General features: G+C 38.4%; 1 protein-coding gene across 1 annotated transcript in view; it reads left to right on the top strand.

Annotated features, from left to right (window-relative positions):
• The window catches only part of LOC146005381 (uncharacterized), a 49,732-nt gene extending 29,282 nt beyond the window's left edge, over window positions 1–20,450 (top strand). The window contains exon 2 of the mRNA XM_083144596.1: window positions 18,773–20,450. Coding sequence (XP_083000722.1) covers window positions 18,773–19,547 — 775 coding nt within the window. The 3' untranslated portion in view covers window positions 19,548–20,450. The remainder of the gene's footprint in view (window positions 1–18,772) is intronic.
• Window positions 20,451–20,799: the final 349 nt, after the last annotated feature.

The raw sequence follows: 20,799 nt of genomic DNA, 5'->3' as shown, positions 1-20,799 counted from the left end.
CAGTTCTCTATGCGGTCCGCGCGCATTATAGTATGCAGAAGGTGCAGAAAAATAGAGCATTGTTTACTGACAGTAACTAATTCGTAATTATGTTATTTGCTACAGTGTGGAATAAAGAATGTTAATGTGTTTAGATCTGAATAAAGGCATTTTATTAGCACCTTTTTGAAAACATTTTTCAGAACCTTTTCCTTCCTTTTTCGACTATAATTTTGCTCCTTAAAATGTTTTAGCGGAAGGAGATAGTTGTGCAATGCCAACGGATAGACACGCACCGGGCGCACTCATATGGTATGACCGGAGATGTTCCGAAAATAAGCTAACACTCCTGACAATATCATTACTATCTTGAGCGTACTTGGTTGAATTATCCCTTGATTGGAAAAAGAAACGCTTGGATTCGCGCATTTGAACTATTAAAGAGATTATGATAACTGATTGTTCCAAAAGTATTTGAATATCAAATTCTGAATTATTTATCTGAATATCGAATCCTTCATTCATTATCAAATTTCGAATCCTGAATACTTTATCAGAATCTGGAATCCTAGATTTATTATCCGAATCTAGAATGCTGAATTCCTTATCTCAATATCATATTCCAGATTGATTTTCCAAATCTCGAATCTGGAGAAATTCTGAAATCTTTATTCGAATCTCGAATGTTTCCTTATGTGAATCTCAAATCCTGGACTTATAGGAATTTCGATTCCTGAATTCCTAGAAGAATTCCACTTATCATAAACGTTAATGACCGAATCACACAGAACTGGGTATCCAGTTAGTTGGCGCTGAACTATCTACCTGCCCGGATGTGATGGCTGCCTGGCTGGCTGCTTGACTGGCTTGGAGGAGTAGGACATGCTCTAATTGCTACTGGATTTCCTCGACTGGATTCTGTGGAAAAGCCAATGAGAGCAAAGTTTAGCCATGTGAAGATAATCTGTGAGTTTGCAAAGGAGAGGTTTTTGTCTGTGGTTTCCGAGTGTTGGATGTTTTTGTTAGTATCTCGATAAAGAAAAGTAATGAGATGACGTGCAGTGTATTCGTGTTGAGTTCATTAATATTTAGGTATTTATGAAAAGAGATGAAATGTGTACGTGACAAATATGATTAGCCGAAAATGAAAATCAAGTGTATTAAATGTATTATATATTATTATTATTATTATTATTATTATTTTGTGAATGAATCCTGAGAATCTCAGGTATGCATACCAGAGTTCATTAAAAACCTTGTTCGGTACGCATTGATTACCATACTTTTTCCGCGCCAATCTCTAGTCCATGCTTTACTTCTTTAATTTGTAATAAAAGCACAAAGCAGTAATTCTCCTACAACATTCTTCAAATTGCTCGTCCATCTTTACAGATTGTCTGCTCTGCGCAATGTCTTATGGGAACAAAAGCCTATCGACAATTACGGTAACAAGCAAATGGGTAGCCAGTCCAGAGCCAACTAAGACATTCCAACTGGAACTCCAGTTCCGTGTGATTCGGGCTTAACATTTATATTCTTCACTGGAAAATGCGTAGCGAATTCTGATCTATAAATCTAGAGGAACGTGCTGTGAGTGCTAATCACACGGCAACTTCACAATCCACTAGACATAGTAGCGGCATTTGAGTGTTTTTTGCTCACAAATCCAGGAGTTGCCTTGGCGATCTTTGCGGCAACAAAAAGAGGCAGAAACGCAATTAGGAACTTGTCACCTGTTCCAAGGTCACGCCACTGTTCCTGCGCCTCGCTTAGCCCCGGTAGCCTTCATCAATCACAGAAACAAGTTGGTCACGTGCCTCGTGTTCGGAAGTACACCTGGATGCCCTGGAAAGCATGCAACTTACAATATAAATGCAGGAAAAAGATATGCATCACTCTTCTCCCTTTCCCAACAGGAGAGAAATTTTGAATTGAAGCTCTCTTTATTGCAGAAGAAATAAGTATTTTAGCTAATGTATTGTCTTTACTCTCTTGAATTCTCTTGGCACGTTGATTGATTTTTAAATTATGACCACATCAGCACATAGGCTATTGCAGTGGCGTATACTGAATCCGAGATCTGGCCTATCTCACAATGTCCCGTGGTCCTAGGCTATGAATAGAAAAAAAATCAACTCCTAAGAAATCAGGTTGCCAACTCATAGGAAATCAGGTTGCCAACTTATAGAAAATCAGGTTGCCAACTCATAGAAATGGTTGTCAACTCATAGGAAATGAGGTTGCCAACTCATAGGAAATGAGGTTGCCAACTCATAAGAAATCAGGTTGCCAACTCATAAGAAATCAGGTTGCCAACTCCAGGATCAGCATCATCTCACTGATATGAATAATATTATTTACAATTTGTGACATGAATACAAATTATGTAGTTCTAAATTATGTAACCTTCTCCACTCACCTGTCTCCTCATCCCTTTTAGGTCCAAAGATTTTCCTAAGGATCTTATTTTCAAATACTCTCAATTTATGTTCCTCTTTCAATGTAAGTGACCAAGTTTCACATCCATATAATACTACAGGCAAAATTACTGTTTTGTATATTTTAACTTTTAGTTTCTTAGATATTAAACGAGAAGACAAAAGTTTATGAAGAGAGAAGTAACATGCATTTCCTGAATTAAGCCTACTTTTTATTTCCTCTTTAATATAATTTTTATTTGTTAATATTACTCCTAAGTATTTGAATTTGGAAACTGGTTCAAACGAGTTGTTATCAATAATTAGATTTTGATTATTACCTAACACTTGGTTTCGGCCTGTAAGCATATATTTAGTTTTCTCTTTGTTAACTTCCAAACCTATCTCTTTAGCAGTTTTGAAAAATATTTTAGCATTATTCTTAATTGTATTCACATCATCCCCCAGTAAGACTACGTCATCTGCATATGCTAACAACTGAGTCACACCATTTAATTTTAGTCATTCGTTAGTTTCTTTTACCTTCCTAACAGCATATTCTAAGGCAAAATTAAAGAGCAATGGAGATAAAGCCTTATGTCCGGCGTCCGGGAGGAATTTGAAAAATATCAGAGATGCCCTACATTTTGAGCGTCACATAATATCAATTAGGAAAATACGTGTTTCAGTTAAGTAACCCTATAGCCCTACAGCCCAACATTGGGCCCTGGCTTACCTACCGACTGCTGGCAATGTCTGCTTTTCTTACAGTCTTGTCAAGTTCAGAGCAGTAGTAGCTAGGGGGTTCCGAGAGTCGTCCCTCCATGTCGAACGATTGAATGAGAAACATTGTAAACGAGAATACCATGGCATCCCATTAATTTTTTGCGCGCTATTAAATGAATACTGTCTTAAATTTATATAAATTTGGATCGAAAAATTTCCTTGCTCGCTTCGCTCGCAATTTCTTTCTTTTCTGTAATGCATTGTGAATTGCCAGAGGGACAAGTAAGAACAACTAAGTACTTACTTCAGACAGTTGCTGCTATAAGAGCAACAAACAACAAAATAAATTTATGCAAGGGAAATTTCGGTTGTTTACAAACCAATAGGTGATTCTGGAAGTATTTTGAATGCTGATCACAGAAATTACATAGATTTTCCCTAGGTCAGGATTTCTCTTCACGTCACCAAGTTCAATAAACCCACAATATTATAACATTGAATTTTGAACATTTTGTGAAAGTAATTTTATGAGGGTACATAATCAAGGTCCATTAAATTTCCATGCCAATGTGTCTTGTAATGGTAGAAGATGGATTAAATACTTACAATTCTATATGCATTTGTAGTTCAAAGTTGGATGTTTCGCATTGCAAAAAACAATACTTTACCATCTATTGGAAAAAAAATTCAAACTACACATTTTATCGTGAAATTAAGGTAGTTAATATATTGCTGTTTTCTGAAAAACTAGACTTGATGGGTAAAAATGGATTTAATTTTTTGGAATCAGTATGCTGAAATTATTCAAAGACAACAGTCATCTGCGAGGCATCCAAACCCATGTCGACCGTGCCTCTGTTATTCCTGTAGTTGCTAACATATCGAACTCCTTGAATCTGGGTTGGTCTTCTCGATTTTTTTTAGATGAGCTCATAGACTTATTGGAGGGAGGGACTTTAGTCCCCCTAGCCCCTATCAAACCACGCTCATGCTAATCTTTTACGGTAGCCTATTAAAAGTGCAACACACATATCTTTGCCGTTGCGCACATACCAATTTTCGTTTCGTCTCCCTTTCTCTTAGCATCACGTGTTCTACGCTGCTGGCCAACCTTCGCCATTGTTGTCATATTGTCATTCCATTCCTGGACACACTCGTGCAAACATCATCGAAAACAATTGAATAGCGCTCCAGCTCGCGGTTCACACCGTTTGGCAGGGACGGTAATGTGGCAATATAGCACGGCGTAGTGGTTGCTTCTTTTATGCAGTGCATGTTCATTGGCTAGCTACTAAATAGTGTTGCCAACTGTAATAATGAAGCACTATTTCTGTCACTGAAGGAGAAAGGCAGTTAAAGTGACGGTGAATTTTGTTGGATTGGAAGCACCATATTTTTATTTTATACTAAGTATTTGACCGCTTTGATGTTGTGTGCGTGTATTGCGTGTGTGTTTGTTAATGAACGTTAAATTCCATAATGCCTCCAGTTCTGTCAAAGTTGAAATCCAAACCTTGCATAGCCAAACTCGGGAGACTCACAAATTGTTCATATTTCATAATTTTGGAATTGTTCAAAAGAAATAAATTATGTGGCTCCATAAGCATTTCAACTCTTGACTTCGGCACGTGTTCATGTAGAAATTGTATAGAGAAGGCTGTCATTTTTGCTGCTTAATGCCATGCATATTGTTTTCTGGGTTAAAATTGCCATGCTTTGATGGGTGACAAGTTCTTAGCAAAAAAAAGAAAAAAAAGCCGGCCAGCTTATCGTCTAGTGGCAGTATATGTACTTGTTATTGTTGTGGAAGCCGGCATCCTTTGTAAATGTACAACAAAGGCAACTGACTGTCGCCGATCACAGAGAGGCAATAATACTGCTTGAGGGGGAGTGTTATGGTCCAATTGTGGCGGTTTAACACGTTCGCATGTTATTAGTTCTCAAAGCAGTGGTAGTGTCGGTCGTGTATTATCTGTCGTTGCAGTTCCGTACCAGTGTAGACGGGTTTTGGGAGTGAATAAATGCAATGGAAAATAATAAAGTGTTTATTTTGTTTGAAATCACTCAAATAAGGAATCACTATTAAGAAGTCTTCTTTGCAGCATTTTTGGTAATTTTACGTATGTGTTAGTCCATATTTTGCGAATTTTTAGTCCATATGTATGTAGCTACATACTAAGCCACTTGATAGTACATATTAATCCTAGTCCTGGTAAAATGCATGACGTTTAAAACTCAAAACGTTAGATAGACCTGAATTCTCTAATTTTCTTGTACGTAACAGCTGTGAATCGGCGGACTGCAGATTTTTCTATCTGCTCCATTAGCAACACTGGTTCTTGAGTTGTGTCGCGCATCGCACGGCAGAAATATATGTGTTGGGCTCTACTACTAGTAGTGGCGGCAATTAGGGGGGCAAGTGGAGGCAACATAGCCCTGTCTACCAAGAGAGAGTAAACTGTCCTTTTCCCCTCAGTTTTGGCATCCAACTGACCGATAGTCAAACGAATGAAGTTTTAGTGTAGAAATTACGGTGAGAACCCGTTATAGAACAGAAATTGCATACTTGTGTTTTTGTGAGTGTATTCTCATCAATTTTATCATATCATCACTCATCCTCGTCGTCGCGATTAGCCAAAAATGGCAGAAAAAGTTACGTTAAATAACAAATGTTCGCGATTAGAACAGGGTTACCACACCCTGCACATGCACAGTGGTCCGAATTCCACTTTAAACTGTAGGTTCAGTCTCGATTAGCCTATCTGTGCATAAAGTGGACTTCAAACAACAATTGAAGTAATTGAAATAGTGGGTGCTACACCATTACGTCAGAAGGAAGAAGGCATTCAGTACCTTTCTTCCCTGCTTGCCGCTTTCAGTTGTTGAACCGTAAAGGCAGCACAGGATGTAATCTGGGAGAATGTCCGAACTATGTTTAATAGTAATCGACGCACAACACCGGAAAAAACAAGCAATTTTCACGCTTTAATTAACGCTTGAAGAGTGCAACATCCTTCCTAGCAGGAAGACGGACTGCATCCACTCCGTATCGAAGAGCGAGTGCCAAGGTTCCTCCACTCGGCGTTATGCAACGGCCCTTCCGGTTTTTCTAAGGCGTCCGGTAGAAAGCTGCCAGAGGTAAAAGACCGCAATCCGACTGGGTAATTGAGCTGCTAATTGCTGCAACTGGGCCGCCTAGATTCTAGATCAACTTAGAATAACAGGAATAATTTCTTCAGCGGGTTTTTCCTCAACTAATGGTTTAATTCGTTTTTCTCTCTCTTCAAAGCACAAATTGCAATGAAGTTAACACTATGTAATTGACAGTGGTAGGAACGTTTTGTTCTGGATGTCCATTTTTGGATATCACTATTTTTGTCTATGTCCAAAATGTACTACATCAATCCCCAAAACATTGTAGGAGGATATTCATTCTTAACGAGTTAGAGGATTTATGTTATACTTTGTCTATCTGTATGGGCAAAATAATTGCACACTGCACTTGAAAGGCCCGAAAGCTCCTGCTCTCTGTGAAAATCAATACTGTGCAATTACTTTGCAGTAAAACGTTACGTATTGGATATGTATAAACATAAGTGATGAATACAGTTATGTTAGTGCCGAATTTGGTCCTCCCGGAAAATATTATTAAAGCCCCCCCCCCTTTCCTATATAAAATACACGGACTTGTGAAAAGAAATGACAAAGCTTTGGTGTTATTCAGTTTCGTCAGTGTATTTACACCCACACACATCTCTGGAAAGATTTGATTTTTGTTAGCGTTGCTTTTCTTCCACTTATGTCTAATCGCAACGATGAGAATGAGTGATGGCAGGATGAAATTGATGAAGGGGCACTCACAAGAAACACCCTTGCCCAGGCCGGGATTCCAACCCCTGGCGTCGTAGCGAGCTGAGATAGCCACTTCGTCACTGACGTCGGTATACCTCTGCAAAATCATATCAGATGAAACTTACAAAACTTACCCACAAAAAGCTTAAATATTTCATCCGTACATTATGAATATTTTCATATTTAATATATAGGTGGTCTTCTCTGGTCTGCGGTGCTGGACAAAATTACTGCATTTATTGCTTTACGTACATATATTTGAGTATGTTAAGGGAGTGGCAAGGGCCACCTAAAGGCTTGTTCATCTCCGCCTCTCCCCCTCTCCCCCCCACACTGCGGGATTTTGCGGTTTATAACATTTGCGGATTCAAGCATTAGGAATTAAAAAAAAAAGTTGTAGCTTCGTAACAAGATATTCGTGCTCTTCCATTGTACATGCACCGCATGCGATATTCAACACGAAAGCAGCCAGGCATAGAAAGTAAGATGCAGGAATTGTCGTCCAAGTGCTAGCCTATAAATAAGAACGTGTCAAGCATTTACTTTGCAGAAAAAGGAATGCTAATAAAAGACTCAGAGGAAACCTGTTTCAAAGGTTGCAATTTCTGTCGCATGTCGCAATTAGGTGGGTGTTCTCCATTTCGTGACACAACTAATTTGCCACAGTTTTGGTGCTAACGTGTACTTGTTTGCGGAACGCGCATTACACTGCAACATCCGTGATCACAAAATATAAATATTATTATCAGTATCCAAGTAAAGACCATGATAATTGGAAGGCACTGTAATAAAGGCTTTAAGTTCATTAATTAGTTTTAACTAAGAAGGTAATATTTACAATTTGTTCTAATAAAAAGCCTGAAATGTAAATTCATGTCAGGTAGAAGTGATTAGAAATAACTAGAGGTATTTGGATCCGACACAACGCGACGCTACACGTGACATGACGAGTTACAACGCCACACGACACGATGCGGCAAGATGAGTAAATTTGTTGGCTAAAATCTGAAGGCAGATATTCGTTCATGTACGCAGTAGGTCTAGCCCTGTCTTTTATAATTTGGGAAACGGATAACTATCATAGCAGTATAACCACAGATTAGTATAACAGTATATGTTATAAGTATAAGTATATGTTCACAACTTTAGAAGTGGGAGATCCACCATACAAACTTAGAGTTAAATATCTTGCGAGCAAATGTTTACTTAAGAAAATTGCCAACACGACATCTCCAATCATAACAAAACTTCAATTGTTAGACTCTTTGATGCTCAACAGACGTACAGCAAAATATAAACCCAGATTACCTATACTGTATTATGCTTATAAGGACATTAATAAATTTCAGGCTAATATTATTCGTTTACCTAATGCACCATGCTTCATGACAGACTACTTTAATATGATATCCCCTATGAGGATTCATTTTCCTGCCTACCCAAATAGAGATTTCAGGAAGGCAATCCCTACAATTTCAAATAATATATATCAAGACTACATACAGTAAAAATTACAATGTGAATATCACAAATATACAGATGCTTCAAAATCAACGTCTGGAAAAACATTAGCAGCATTTTACTGTGATAATTCTGCAGAATTCAAAATTTTTCCTATGCCATCGTATCTGTCCATTTACACGCAGAAGCTTTCGCAATACGACAGGCATTGCTTTATGTACAAAAGAAGAAGTTAAATTCAGTTTTAATTGCAACCGATTCAGTCTCTGTGCTAAATTCTTTACAGTTTGCATCATGGTCATGTCATACGGAATGGTATATTGTTAACATAAGAATACTCACACTGAAGTTAACGAGATTGGGATATGATATCAACTTTATTTGGACACCTGGATATTTTTTAATAGAAGGGAACAATGTAGCAGATACTTTGCCAAAATATGCAGGGAATCAAACAATCCAACGGCCGTTTTCAATAAAGTTTCCATCCGTAGTTTTGGAATCACATACTAAAAAATACTATTTACTGACCGGCAAAGCTTGTGGACAAATACTGGCACTCAATGTGGTAAGGCGTACTATTCTATACAAGAAAGAATTCCAAAGGAATGTTGGTTGAAATAGATTCAACTCTCCCGGAGTTCCCTCACAACTATAATGCGCTGCAGGTTAAATCACACTATCGCCGAAGCTCATCTTTACAAGAAGAATTTAGTGACTTCACCAGTAAGTTTGTGCAATGAATATACTGCAACTCCGAACCACATTATATTTCATTGCAAACTTTATGAAACTTACAGAGAACAATTTTCACAGAAATTGTACAGGAGTGGACGTCAAGCGGCACTGACACTGCCTTGTTTACTGATTTCACCTTCATTCTCGGTAATCTATATTCTTACAAAATATCTAAATAAGTCGAATATAATTCTGTAAAAGTGTAATGAAATTTGGTAACTATTTATTATGAAAGGAATAATTGTGAGTAAATATTATGTGAGTACATGTATATAATATCAATTGATAAATTGTTAACTGGTGCATGGATTTTATCCACAACCAATAAATCCAATAAATATTTTATAAAAAAAAGTATAACAGTTTACAGCAGAATCAATGTATCAACTTGTATGTAGAATTGAAGTATCAATTTATATATTGTGAATTGAATATATTTCTAGTAAGTAATCGGTTAGAAAATACGATATTAACCATTTAATGCAAGATTCAAAGTACATTTAATTGCTGGCGTCATCAAGTTGCATCGTTTCCGGTATGTAATTAGAGGTCTGTGCATGAAGAGAATGGATTCGTACATGTGCAGATCATTCTGGTCTCAGGATTACTAGTAGTCACTGGCATATTACCCTAAAGTATTGTTGAAGTCCTGATTCGAACGCCAATTCGGTATCTTTGACATAACTCGAGAGGAAGCTGACCGGACTCGTATCTGGTTTCGAGCCAGCACCTGTTTTTCTAAAAAGCGCTGTTGTCACTTTTACCTGCAGTGTTTAGACATCCAACACGAACTGCGACGACGCTACACTCTCTTAAGGTCTCCACAGTGTGTATATATATATATATATAAAAAAAAGCTCAACAAAATAATACAACCTAGCAAAGTTAACCGGAACCTCACGTCATGAAATCTCTAAATAAACTGAACTGGCAACATTGCATTCACTCCAAGTAGACTTGACAAGTATTGTCAGTTCCTAAAACGGACGCTATTGGTGAGAAAGGTTCGAGGGGAGGATATACCTGGGCTCCACATTGTTACGTTCCCGGTTAATACTCAGCGGACCTACTTACTATTAATCCACTACGGTGAAGATGAGATTTACCAGTCTACTATGAAGCCCTCAGGTTGTGGGAAACAAGTACGGGTATGTTTACGTAAAATTTACTAACTCACACACACTAAAATACCTTTAAATGTCATTTGATGTTAATATCCCACACTTGCACTCGAAATTAAACCTCTTGTTACAAAGAAAACTGTATTAAGATCAAAATTGTTCTTCGAGTACACAAATTACATATTCACTTTTCAAAATCACTTACATCAACCCCCCACATTTATAATATATCTCTCCTAGCAACCCACACTCAAATGTAACAGACTACCAAATTGAACTAAACAAATTATGACGTCATAGGCATTTAACATATTAAACTCTGAAATTGATACATTAAGTGGGTGCATATCAACATGGACTTGGAATATGGCTGTCCGAGGGAAACTGATATTTCGGAACGTTCTTTGAAGTAAAGTGGCGTTCGAATCAGGACTTCAACTTTATCTCTAGTGTATCTTGGAAGAAGCAGATGAAAGAATGCCGGAAACTGGTTCTGATGTCGCCTGTAAATTGTACACCTCATTTGACAGATGATTCTGGTGACGAAAATACTCCGTTAACTGACGATGTCCCAGCAAATGAACGATTGTGTGTAACATCGAGTGGCGGCAGCTGAATACGTGTTGCCGTGCTATAGCAGGTTACTCAATTTGCTATTATGAAAAGAAAGGGACAAATTTCATATATTTAAGAAGTTCAGAAAAACACTGAAGTGAAATGAAACTTCTCACGTCAAGAGGCTGAAAAATTTGTTTCCGCACGCTGTTAATCTAAATCGAATACGGGGCTATTGGCTTCATAGCACGATTATGCCACCTCGCGGCGCGCCAAATTGGTTGCAACTTGGTTCTTGCGGGGGAGGTTGGGTCTCAGCTCGGAAAAACTGTCTGCTAGCGTGCTACACAGATCCACAGCTCCGTAAGTGTTGCAATCTCAGTATAAGAAGAAACTTTACGGATAGCTTTACAGATTCAGACACGATTGTTTTCGTGCGGTTCGAAGCGCGTAGCATGTAAAGCAGTAATTGTGAAGGCTCAGTTGCGCTTTCTTGTTCCAAGCAGTTGCGTGCACGAGGTTGGGGTGGGGGAGTTCATGGGGGCCACATCCCATCTCAAAATTTTTAGTTTCGGATGAAAGCAGTAAGGAACTCGAAAAAAAAACAGTGTTAAATGCAAACAATCCTTAGAATGATCTCCGATTACCATTTTCTTCTTTTAAAATGAAAGTTTAAAGCGGTGATTACAAAATATTTTATAGATTATTCCGCTCGTAACTAGAAAGCATAGGGTTTAAGTGAAACACCATCTCTTATGCCTTTAGAATCAGTTTCGAAGGGGGATGTGCTGTTCGCATTAATCCAAGGTTAGTCAAGCAGACAAACTGTTAAGAATAAGGCCCAGTACACTAACAATGGCAGTGAGCATGCACAATGAGTGTCACAAGAATCATTAAAAACATTCTATGTTCGTGTATGGCTGATGAGTGGTTAATGTCTTACCTTAATTCAACACCGTGAGTCCAATATTACAAAAGTGGTGCAAAATGAGGAAATTATCAATAAGTTTACTGCAACAACTTTGCAACGTCAGAAGTTATTATCATTTATGTAAAATGTTATCTCAATCAATTACAAAGTAATATGCAATATTCATGTACATGTCTATATTGTAAACAATACCTAAAGTAAATAATTGGGGATATAGGGGGTGTTTAACCTTTTTGGGGGGGACTGCGTCATAGGCCTTGAGGGGGGGGGATGGGCACCCATGACCGGTAGCACGTATCTTTGAAAAGTCACGAGCAGCCACTGGTAACATCTGAAATACGGTTAAGATCTTGAAATACTCTCTTTCGTGCAAGGTGTTATGTGTGTAGCCTAACTTTACGGCGTTGGAAGAAATTACCATTGAAAATTTGCTATTAAAGTCCACTTATCGCAGTACAGTTAGCCAACACACATAACACCTTGCAGCGAAGTGAGTATTTTAGGAACTAAGTGTACCATTTCTATTGCCGCTGACTGTACACGGTAAACTACAAGGAGGGTACATCGTTGGAATAATTCGATTTACGGTTGCCAGTTGCGGTAAACCTTAAAATTTTTAGTTTACGCCACTGTTAATGACAAAGAAATAAACTAATTATGATACCACCATGGGTGTCGCCAAAAATTTTGTTTGGCCCACCACCTCTATACCCTGTCCCAGCTAACTGTGGAGCAAGGCCGCGTCAGAGAAGCTGGGGAAATCAATTGGCCAGAGCGAAGCTGTACACGCTGCTGAAAGGCTGTAAACTTCAGTCACTTTCCCCTCCTTCACACAACACCGTTCCCTCTCGCGTGTTCATTGCTGGAGCCGTCTCCTCGCGTCGCTACTTGCGCAGAGACTTATTTAGGTTCACTTACTCCACAGTTAGCTAGGACAGAGTGTAGGTTTGAGATTTTTGTGATTTTTTTTTAAAAAAATGAAAAAAAATTATAATGTTCCCTAGAGTTACCCTACATAGGGGGCAAAATTCACTTCATGGACCTCTCAGGCACCACCTTTTGGATACCTGTTATTTCAGACATCCATGCCAGTGACTGTGTGCAATTGGTTGGTAATGAATAATGATGGTAATTTTCGTAATTATTATAATTAATATTAACTGCAGTTATATAAACAAAAAGCATTCATGAAAAAATACTGGTTTTTTCTGAGTTTCAGTGAATCATTAAATATGTGTGTGACACTCGTGCAATAATTGGTTATAATTTTTGATTACTGATGATAATGTTTGTAATTGCACTTATAAAAAGCAAGGGAAACAGGGATTTAATAACAAAACGCCATGTTGAATTTTAGTGATAAAAAAGTATACTGTAACTTTCTCGTACGGCACTTCGACTTTTTTTTACTTTGAAATGAACGTAGGGTGGTGAACCCGCCTCCCGACGCCCCTGATCACCACAGAAAAGTAATAACTGCAACACCATTGGAAAATCCGCTAGTCATTCTTCTTGGGCAACGAATAAATCTATTTTCGTTACACAACATAGTTCGACGTCGTGCTTCACATAGTCTTATTTGCATTCTTTCAGAGTACAGTTTTTTCTTAGGCAAGGCAACCCGTTAGAAAATTGGTGGGAGTCCCATTTTTCGCGTGAGCATTTTGGGCGTTGCTTCCACCGGTGCCCGCAGGCGGGCTGTCAATGGCGCCCGACAGAAACCTGTCTCAAACACACCTGTTATTGTTTCTCAAATTGACACGCTGCGATCGGCCTTACCCCAGGACAGGTTCTGCCAAGAATGCAGGCAGCGAGAGATAAATGCTAACGAGGGATACGAAGAGCAATTCACCCATTACGGCACGGTTACCGCATTTCCTTTTATTTATCTCATATTTTTTCTCGCTTTCTCAACATTTCTTGGTTTAAGAAACCGAAGGGAGGGTCAAGGGGAGCCCACTTGATCACTCCATGGAGTAAGGAAAAACACTTATTCATTTTTCCCTTCTACTTTTTGTTCCCAACCCTTTTACCCTAACAAACTATGTTGTTTTACCCTTCATGTTCGTCTTAGCACTGTTCTTCTTACATTGTTGATCATTTTCTTTTTCTATCTTCCTTCTTTTAGTTATCTCCTTAACTCTTTCTCTGTCTTGTCTCTTTTATTTCTCTCACTCTATCTACTGTTTCCTTTATATCTCTCATTCTCTCTATAAATATTTTAATTTCTCATACTCACATGTTTCTTCTATTTATTACTTTCTTTTCTGCTCTTTTATCTCTCTCTCTCTCTCCCTGTTTCTTTTATTTATATCTCTTTTGTTTCTTTTATTTTCTTAGTTTTTCTAACGCTCTTTCTCTGTCTATCTCTCTTGTTTCTTTTATTTATCTCTCTCTTGTCTCTTTTATTTTCTTAGTTTCTCTAACGCTCTCTCTCTCTCTCTCTCTCTCTCTCTCTCTCTATATATATATATATATATATATATATATATATATATATATATATATATATATATATATATATCTTGTTTTTTATTTATCTCACTCCTCTCTCTCTCTCTCTCTGTAAACTTTCTCTTTTCATTTTCAACTCTCTTTCTTCTTGTTTCATTATTTCTCGTTTCTCTTTTTTGTTTATTTTATTTCTCCCTACCCTACTTTGTGAACCTGGATTCCATTAAACATGAGAAATATGTTTCAAATCACTAATATCATTCATGTATATGTTAGTAATAAATCAATACATGTTGAATGATTTCTTACAATATAATTTTATGTAATTTTATGTACTCTCCTCCTACACTCTGCCCCCACACGGAAATATTCTGGATTTGCCAATGGCAAGTCGAATAAACTTAAAATTCGTTTCGTTGTTGCATCAATAGATTTTTATATTATTTTCGAAATTCTTGTCGCTATACTTGTATTAACCCGTAAGAGAAACTTTCTTGTCCGAGAGGGGAACCTCACTGACCCAGAATTTTTTTTATCACTAAAATTCTAAAATTCAAGAAAAAAACATTTTGTTATTTTTGTTGTTTACATATGTGCAATTATATAATAATTGTCATAATTATAGACATTACAATCATTAATAAAAATAAGAACCGATTGTCACACACATATTTTATCATTCACTAAATATCAGAAAAAACATATTAATGTTGCAAGAATGCTTTTTCTTGTTTATGTGCCTGCAGTTATTAGCAATTATAATAATTCCAATAATTACCATCCTTACCAACCAATTGTATATACTGTTACAGGCCCAAGTGTCATGGTAGAACATACATCTCGAAGGGAGCTGATAGGCACAACATGTGAATTTTCATCCAAAGTGGTTTATGGTTTTATGAACAAAAGTATTCACGGTTGAAAAATCGAAAAACTAGAGTTGGTTGATCTGACAGCCCCCCCCTACCCACCCACCTCGGGTAAGCTAAAGTTAAAATAACGATATGGAACAGCAAAGTGTTTTAGAATGTTTGCTGTTTCGACAGTTTTCAGAAGGAAACTAACTATACATGCATAGATGTAAGTTTTTTTTATGTATATGTTCATTTATTGTCTTCCTTGAGGTGGGCAATTGACAGAGGAATTGGTAGGTACGCTGTTGGCCTTCCTTGTGTGTTCTTGGTGTCCTGGTTGATTGTTGACCTTAATAACATACAACATTGATTCCCTTGCATGTTCTCTTGGTAGCCATGGGGCAGTATAATTACTTGTGTCATGTTCATCTATCACTTCTAGTCAACTTTGCTGCTCTTGCCATATGTCACAACTTTCCCAGTCCCTCTTGCCAGAAGCTCTGTAATGGAGTGAATTAATCTCTGTCAAGCATATAGGCGTAATTACATACGCGCATTTTAACAAGTTTCATTTTTATTGAGTTGCTTCTGCAAAAACTTAAATATAAAATTGGCATGCTGCGTTAGCATAAGTGATGTGATTAGATGCGTATGTATGCATCATATGTGGCGTATCATTTATACGGCTCCTGGATATTATATTTTTAATGTGACATTGATTGATTGAAATAAACATTTTGAATTCGTCAGCACTTACCTACGTTAAAAGCTATGGCTGTAAAGGAGTACTCAGCACATATATGGAGAAAACACAACCCTACAGATGGTTACAGTGGTCGTAGTCCTAGGCGCCAGAGCTTCGTTGACCTGCAACATTTTGGTTGCACGCGTAAATGTGACATTGACTTCCTCTCAGATCCTTACAGTATATTTTGAGCCCTCCCAGAAAAAAAAATTCTCGGTCCTTCTATACCTAACTATACAAGGTGTGGCAGAATTCATTAGACAGTTTGAAATTAGCGCCATTCACGTCTGCCGATAGATAGCGCGCTGTTTCACTCGTTATTTAGTGAAGCAGCACAAAGCCTTCAGTATGGTTCCAACAAGATGGAGCCACAGCGCACACAGCGCTTGTCTCAATGGAGAAATGTTTCCGGAGAGAATCATGTCACGTAATGGTTACTGCACATGGCCTTCACGCTCGCCAGACTTATCTCCATGCGATTTTTTTCTTTTGGGGATATTTAAAACAAAAAGGTGTTGGCTACGTGATTCGACCCCACACTACCGAAGAGCTGAAGGAATCCGTAAGAGCTGAAATTCAGAACATTCCACTGGAGATGGATGGAATCTGTTATGCAGCGTGCAGAGATATGTTTGCTGAACAATGGAGCTCATCTTCCTGACACTATTTTCAAATCGTAAACCCTAAATGAAATGCCTTTGTATGTACCTTGCAGCAATACAAGTGTTGGATCATCAGTTTATATTACAATACATAGTTTTGGAATTTCAAACTGTCTAATGAATTCTGCCGCACCTTGTACGTGAGGGATACATGAATGTCACATTGGAAATACAATGTGCAGATTTTCCTACACATTAAAGGATGCAATTCAAGAGGAAATATTGTGCGTTCTCAGGCATTAGTTTTGGAAAGGCAACTTGAAGTCAACATGCTTCAATGGTATATTTATCAAGAGTATCCAAGAACTCGCCTCATATTATAAAGTTTCGTTTTCAGGCAAATATCATCTGCAAACACTGTATATTTCAGGCTAGAGCAACTTGCTTGCACTTGTGGAAGCCAGCCCATGCTCTCCATGGAGTATGAGCTCTCCACCTGCACCTCAAGGCCAGTAAGCAACATTTTCACGGAACCACATCCTGTTTCTTCTCCCATGATTGCAATGCCACAGTGCGCTGTTACTCGCGAATCAGATGAGAGGATTCCCAATGCACGAACGCAACCGACGATGCCTCCTGCCCCCCCTTCTCTCCCTCTTTTCTGCTACCCTTACAACGCCACAGCGACTCTGCTTGCTCTGCAGTACACGCATGCATAGGAGAGCGCTCTTGCACAAACACGGCACTTGATCAAGCCTGGTGTATTGTGCTATACCTTGCAAGTTATACGACAAGGGGTCGGGCCTCCCCAATGGCGCAGCGGTAGCGCCCTCGTCTTGTAATCAAGGGGTCCCTGATTCGACACCCGGTGGAGGCACATCGTGGTGCGAATCCCACTTTAAAAACTGTAGGTTCAGTCCCAATTAGCCTTACTGTGCATAAAGTGGACTTAAAACACCAAATCAATTAATCAACAACGAGGAGTAAACCGAAAACTTTAAAGTCAGACAAAAATGAGTTCCGAGGACTGAAAGTATGCATGAGCTATCAACGGTCATTTACAAAACAACCACAAGGTTACATAGGGTGACCAACGTACTCATATTTCCCGGGATCTCACGTATTAGAGCTATTTTTCTTTTTATCTCCTGGCTCCCGCACAGACATTCTATTTCTTCCGTATTTTTCATTAACAACAAAAATCCCGAAATTTCGACTCCAAGCCATACAAAACTTCAAGTCGACTGCAAGAAGTGACATCATATATTGCAGTACAGTTGACTGATGCAGCAGCCGTGGATAAATACATACGAGTTAGGACTAAGAAACATGCATATTTGTAAATTTTTATTCTCTATTTTGATCTGTATATTATATAAAATGTAAATGAATTATTTCATTTAATATTATTCATTCCATAAACAATTGCTAAAGTTACGCCGCGCTGCTAAAATTGAGCAAAATTTCTGGCGACTAAATCTCTCCAATTCTCCCGTAAACTGCAACGCTGTTTAAATTAGCTTCAAAATGCTATTTTTGTCATTTTAAAGACAGCGCCTCTTCCACACACTTACACCACTCAAGAGCATTGGTTTCTTGTCCTCTGGATGCCTAAAACGTAAAGAAATTCTCCGTCAAATTAAAATTGAATATCTCTATGCATGCTTACTATATCAGCAGCTTACGAATTGAGAAGGAAGTTCAACAATGGCCTTGTGCAACCCTACGTGCAGTAAACTGTTAGATAAAAAACAGATTCGATAACAGTTTGAAAATATTTTAGAATGTGCCTAACTCACGATGTGTTACTCACACTCATTTGTTTTTATTTTTATGGAATGTAATTTTCCTTTCTTCAGACAAACTTTGAACGTTACCAACTGTTTATCATCCATGCTGGGAGAGACAGTGTTTCAACAAATATTTTTAGCTTTTTGAGAAGAGCGAGTCTTAATGTGGTGTCCCTTTACAGCATTGCACTTTAACCATTCTCAAGGGGCTCTTTACTAACCTTACTTTAAGGTAAGGGTTTTAGATAAGATGATATTTTCTCGTATACTTTGAAACGTAACGCCATTAAAGCCTTGTTACCATGTTTACGAACACACTAAAATGCTGGCCAAGGAAGAACTTATTGTTTAATAATGCACTATAAATATAACGCTTCCACTCTCTCTAACAAGGTCTTCTTCAGACAAAGATTTACAATAAAAAATAATTTTAGTTTGTAGGGTGTACGAATGCAGACGTACCCAAAGAATTTAATTAAGTCATTCATAATTTTCTAAAGCATGAATGCAAAGTAATATTGTCATTTATTTATTATTGTTGTTGCAGATTGGTGTTCCTCTCCTTGGCTATCCTTGCAACGGCGCTGCCTAACAAGCAGGAGGACTACGAGTATGATGAAGAGGTAGAAGAGGAGCCAGCCCCCCAGCCCCCGGCGAGGTCTTCACCCGGGCGGAACCCCCTGCTGAACCGACGAGCGCCCCTTCCGAGGAAGCCCCTCCCGAAGAAGGCCCCCGAGGAGCCGGCCCCGGTCTTCGAAGAGGAAGATCCCGTGGACGAGGATTACGCCGACGAGGGTAAGCACGAGGAGCAAGATGCCGCCACCACCACCCAGCCACCGCCCAAGAAGCTGGTCCGCGGAGGCCTGAGGCCCTTCAGGAGCAACGCCGACCTTTTGGCGGCCCTGAAAAGACGTCGCCAGCAGCAACAGAACCAAGTGTCGTCCTCTGCACCCAACCACGACGGCAACGGACCCACCGAGGTCACCCCTAATGCCAAGACGAACTCTTTCAGGGGGCGCAGCCGGCCCCGCGTCAACCACGAACCTACTGAAGGACCTTCAACAAGCGGCAGCAACTCTTTCTCCAGCAGACGCCGCTTCTCGTCACCTCCGAGATCCACAAACGAGCCGACCGAGTCCAAAAAGAGCGTCGAGAGCTTTCTCGAGAAACGACGACCCGGCTCCGGGTATCCCAGAAGGTTTCCGGGCCGCGGAAGACCCACGGAAGCCCCGGAAGAAGCCGAGATCGAAGAACCAACGGTGAAGCCCCAGGAAGACGACAGCCGTTCCAGATCGAGGTTCCACAGCAGGAGAAGGTTTTGATCGAAAGTGTGTGAAAGTAAGACTTGAGTGACGATGCAAGTATCTCTTTTCATGTGACACTGTGCACAATTTTGATACGAAACTCCGGTGACAAACGGTGGTGATATTCTGACATAAGTGATTCCAAAATGAGTTTTCTCTTTCTGTAATTTTCTGTGCGCGGTGAAAGTAGTTCCATAAAGAGATATCCAACATCCAATCTACAACCTGTAGTTGTTGCACACGGTACTGAATAGCAATTTCGTCTTCTTTTTTCTATTAAGATTCTTCCAGTCATCCAACTTCATTGGTACGGAAACTATTGTATTTTCACAAGAGCAACAGTTAACCAAATTAGATTATTTTTGAACATATCAAAATTACTCTAGCTTGAAACTCGAAAATATTTTCTAAGCAATTTCGTAGCTCAATTTGCAAACTTTTTGTCTTCCTGTGAATGTTAGTAGTGAAAGTTTTAATGGAACACCATTACCAAAGTTTCTGTACCCTTACCAAAAATTACAAAATTTACACTGAATACTTCTTTATATACACACTGAATGTAACCGTTCTTCCAACAAAATAACAGTGTTAATACTTATTTCATATTATTTTTTATTAACTCTGAATGTTATTCAGGTGCTTGCAAATGTTTCCATTCTGAGAAAAAACAAAATGAATTTTCTTTCAACTATGCTTTCAAATGTATCACTACTAATTTGTTACCGAACTTACCTTTGTAACAATAATCAAAATTGTGCACTAGAATAATTACAGTGTTGCACAGAAGCTACAGACTGAATGAAGTGTATTGCCACAAAACAAAATGTAACATACTTATATTTTTTGAACATACTGTAAGATTAATTTTGTACAGCAGATATATATTTAGTAGCAAGTCATAAATACATATTTGAAAACAGATTATTGAATAAGTTCTACAATTTACGTAATGAACATAGTTTCAACTTTCAAACAAACTAAACTACTATTACGAAATTAATTTTGTGTATTTATGCGACAAGATTTTATTATCAGTGTCAAAGACATCTATTGTAAACAGATATACATAAAAATGTTACAAATTAATAAATACATACTTTAAATATTTACCTCGAATACATATTTGCATGCAAATAAACTATAATAGTCAGTGAGATCCAGGATGTTCTAAATTCAAGTTTCAGCACTTTATTAACAAACTGAGATTATCAGATGTATTTATTGATTGAGCATACAACACAGATTGATAACAGTCATAAACAACATTTCA

The sequence above is a fragment of the Lepisma saccharinum genome, chromosome 23, assembly GCF_977018435.1.
Source record: "Lepisma saccharinum chromosome 23, izLepSacc3.1, whole genome shotgun sequence".
Classification (NCBI taxonomy): Eukaryota; Metazoa; Arthropoda; class Insecta; order Zygentoma; family Lepismatidae; genus Lepisma; species Lepisma saccharinum.
The sequence above is the reverse complement of the archived record's forward strand: the minus strand, read 5'-3'. Positions and strand labels throughout refer to the sequence as shown.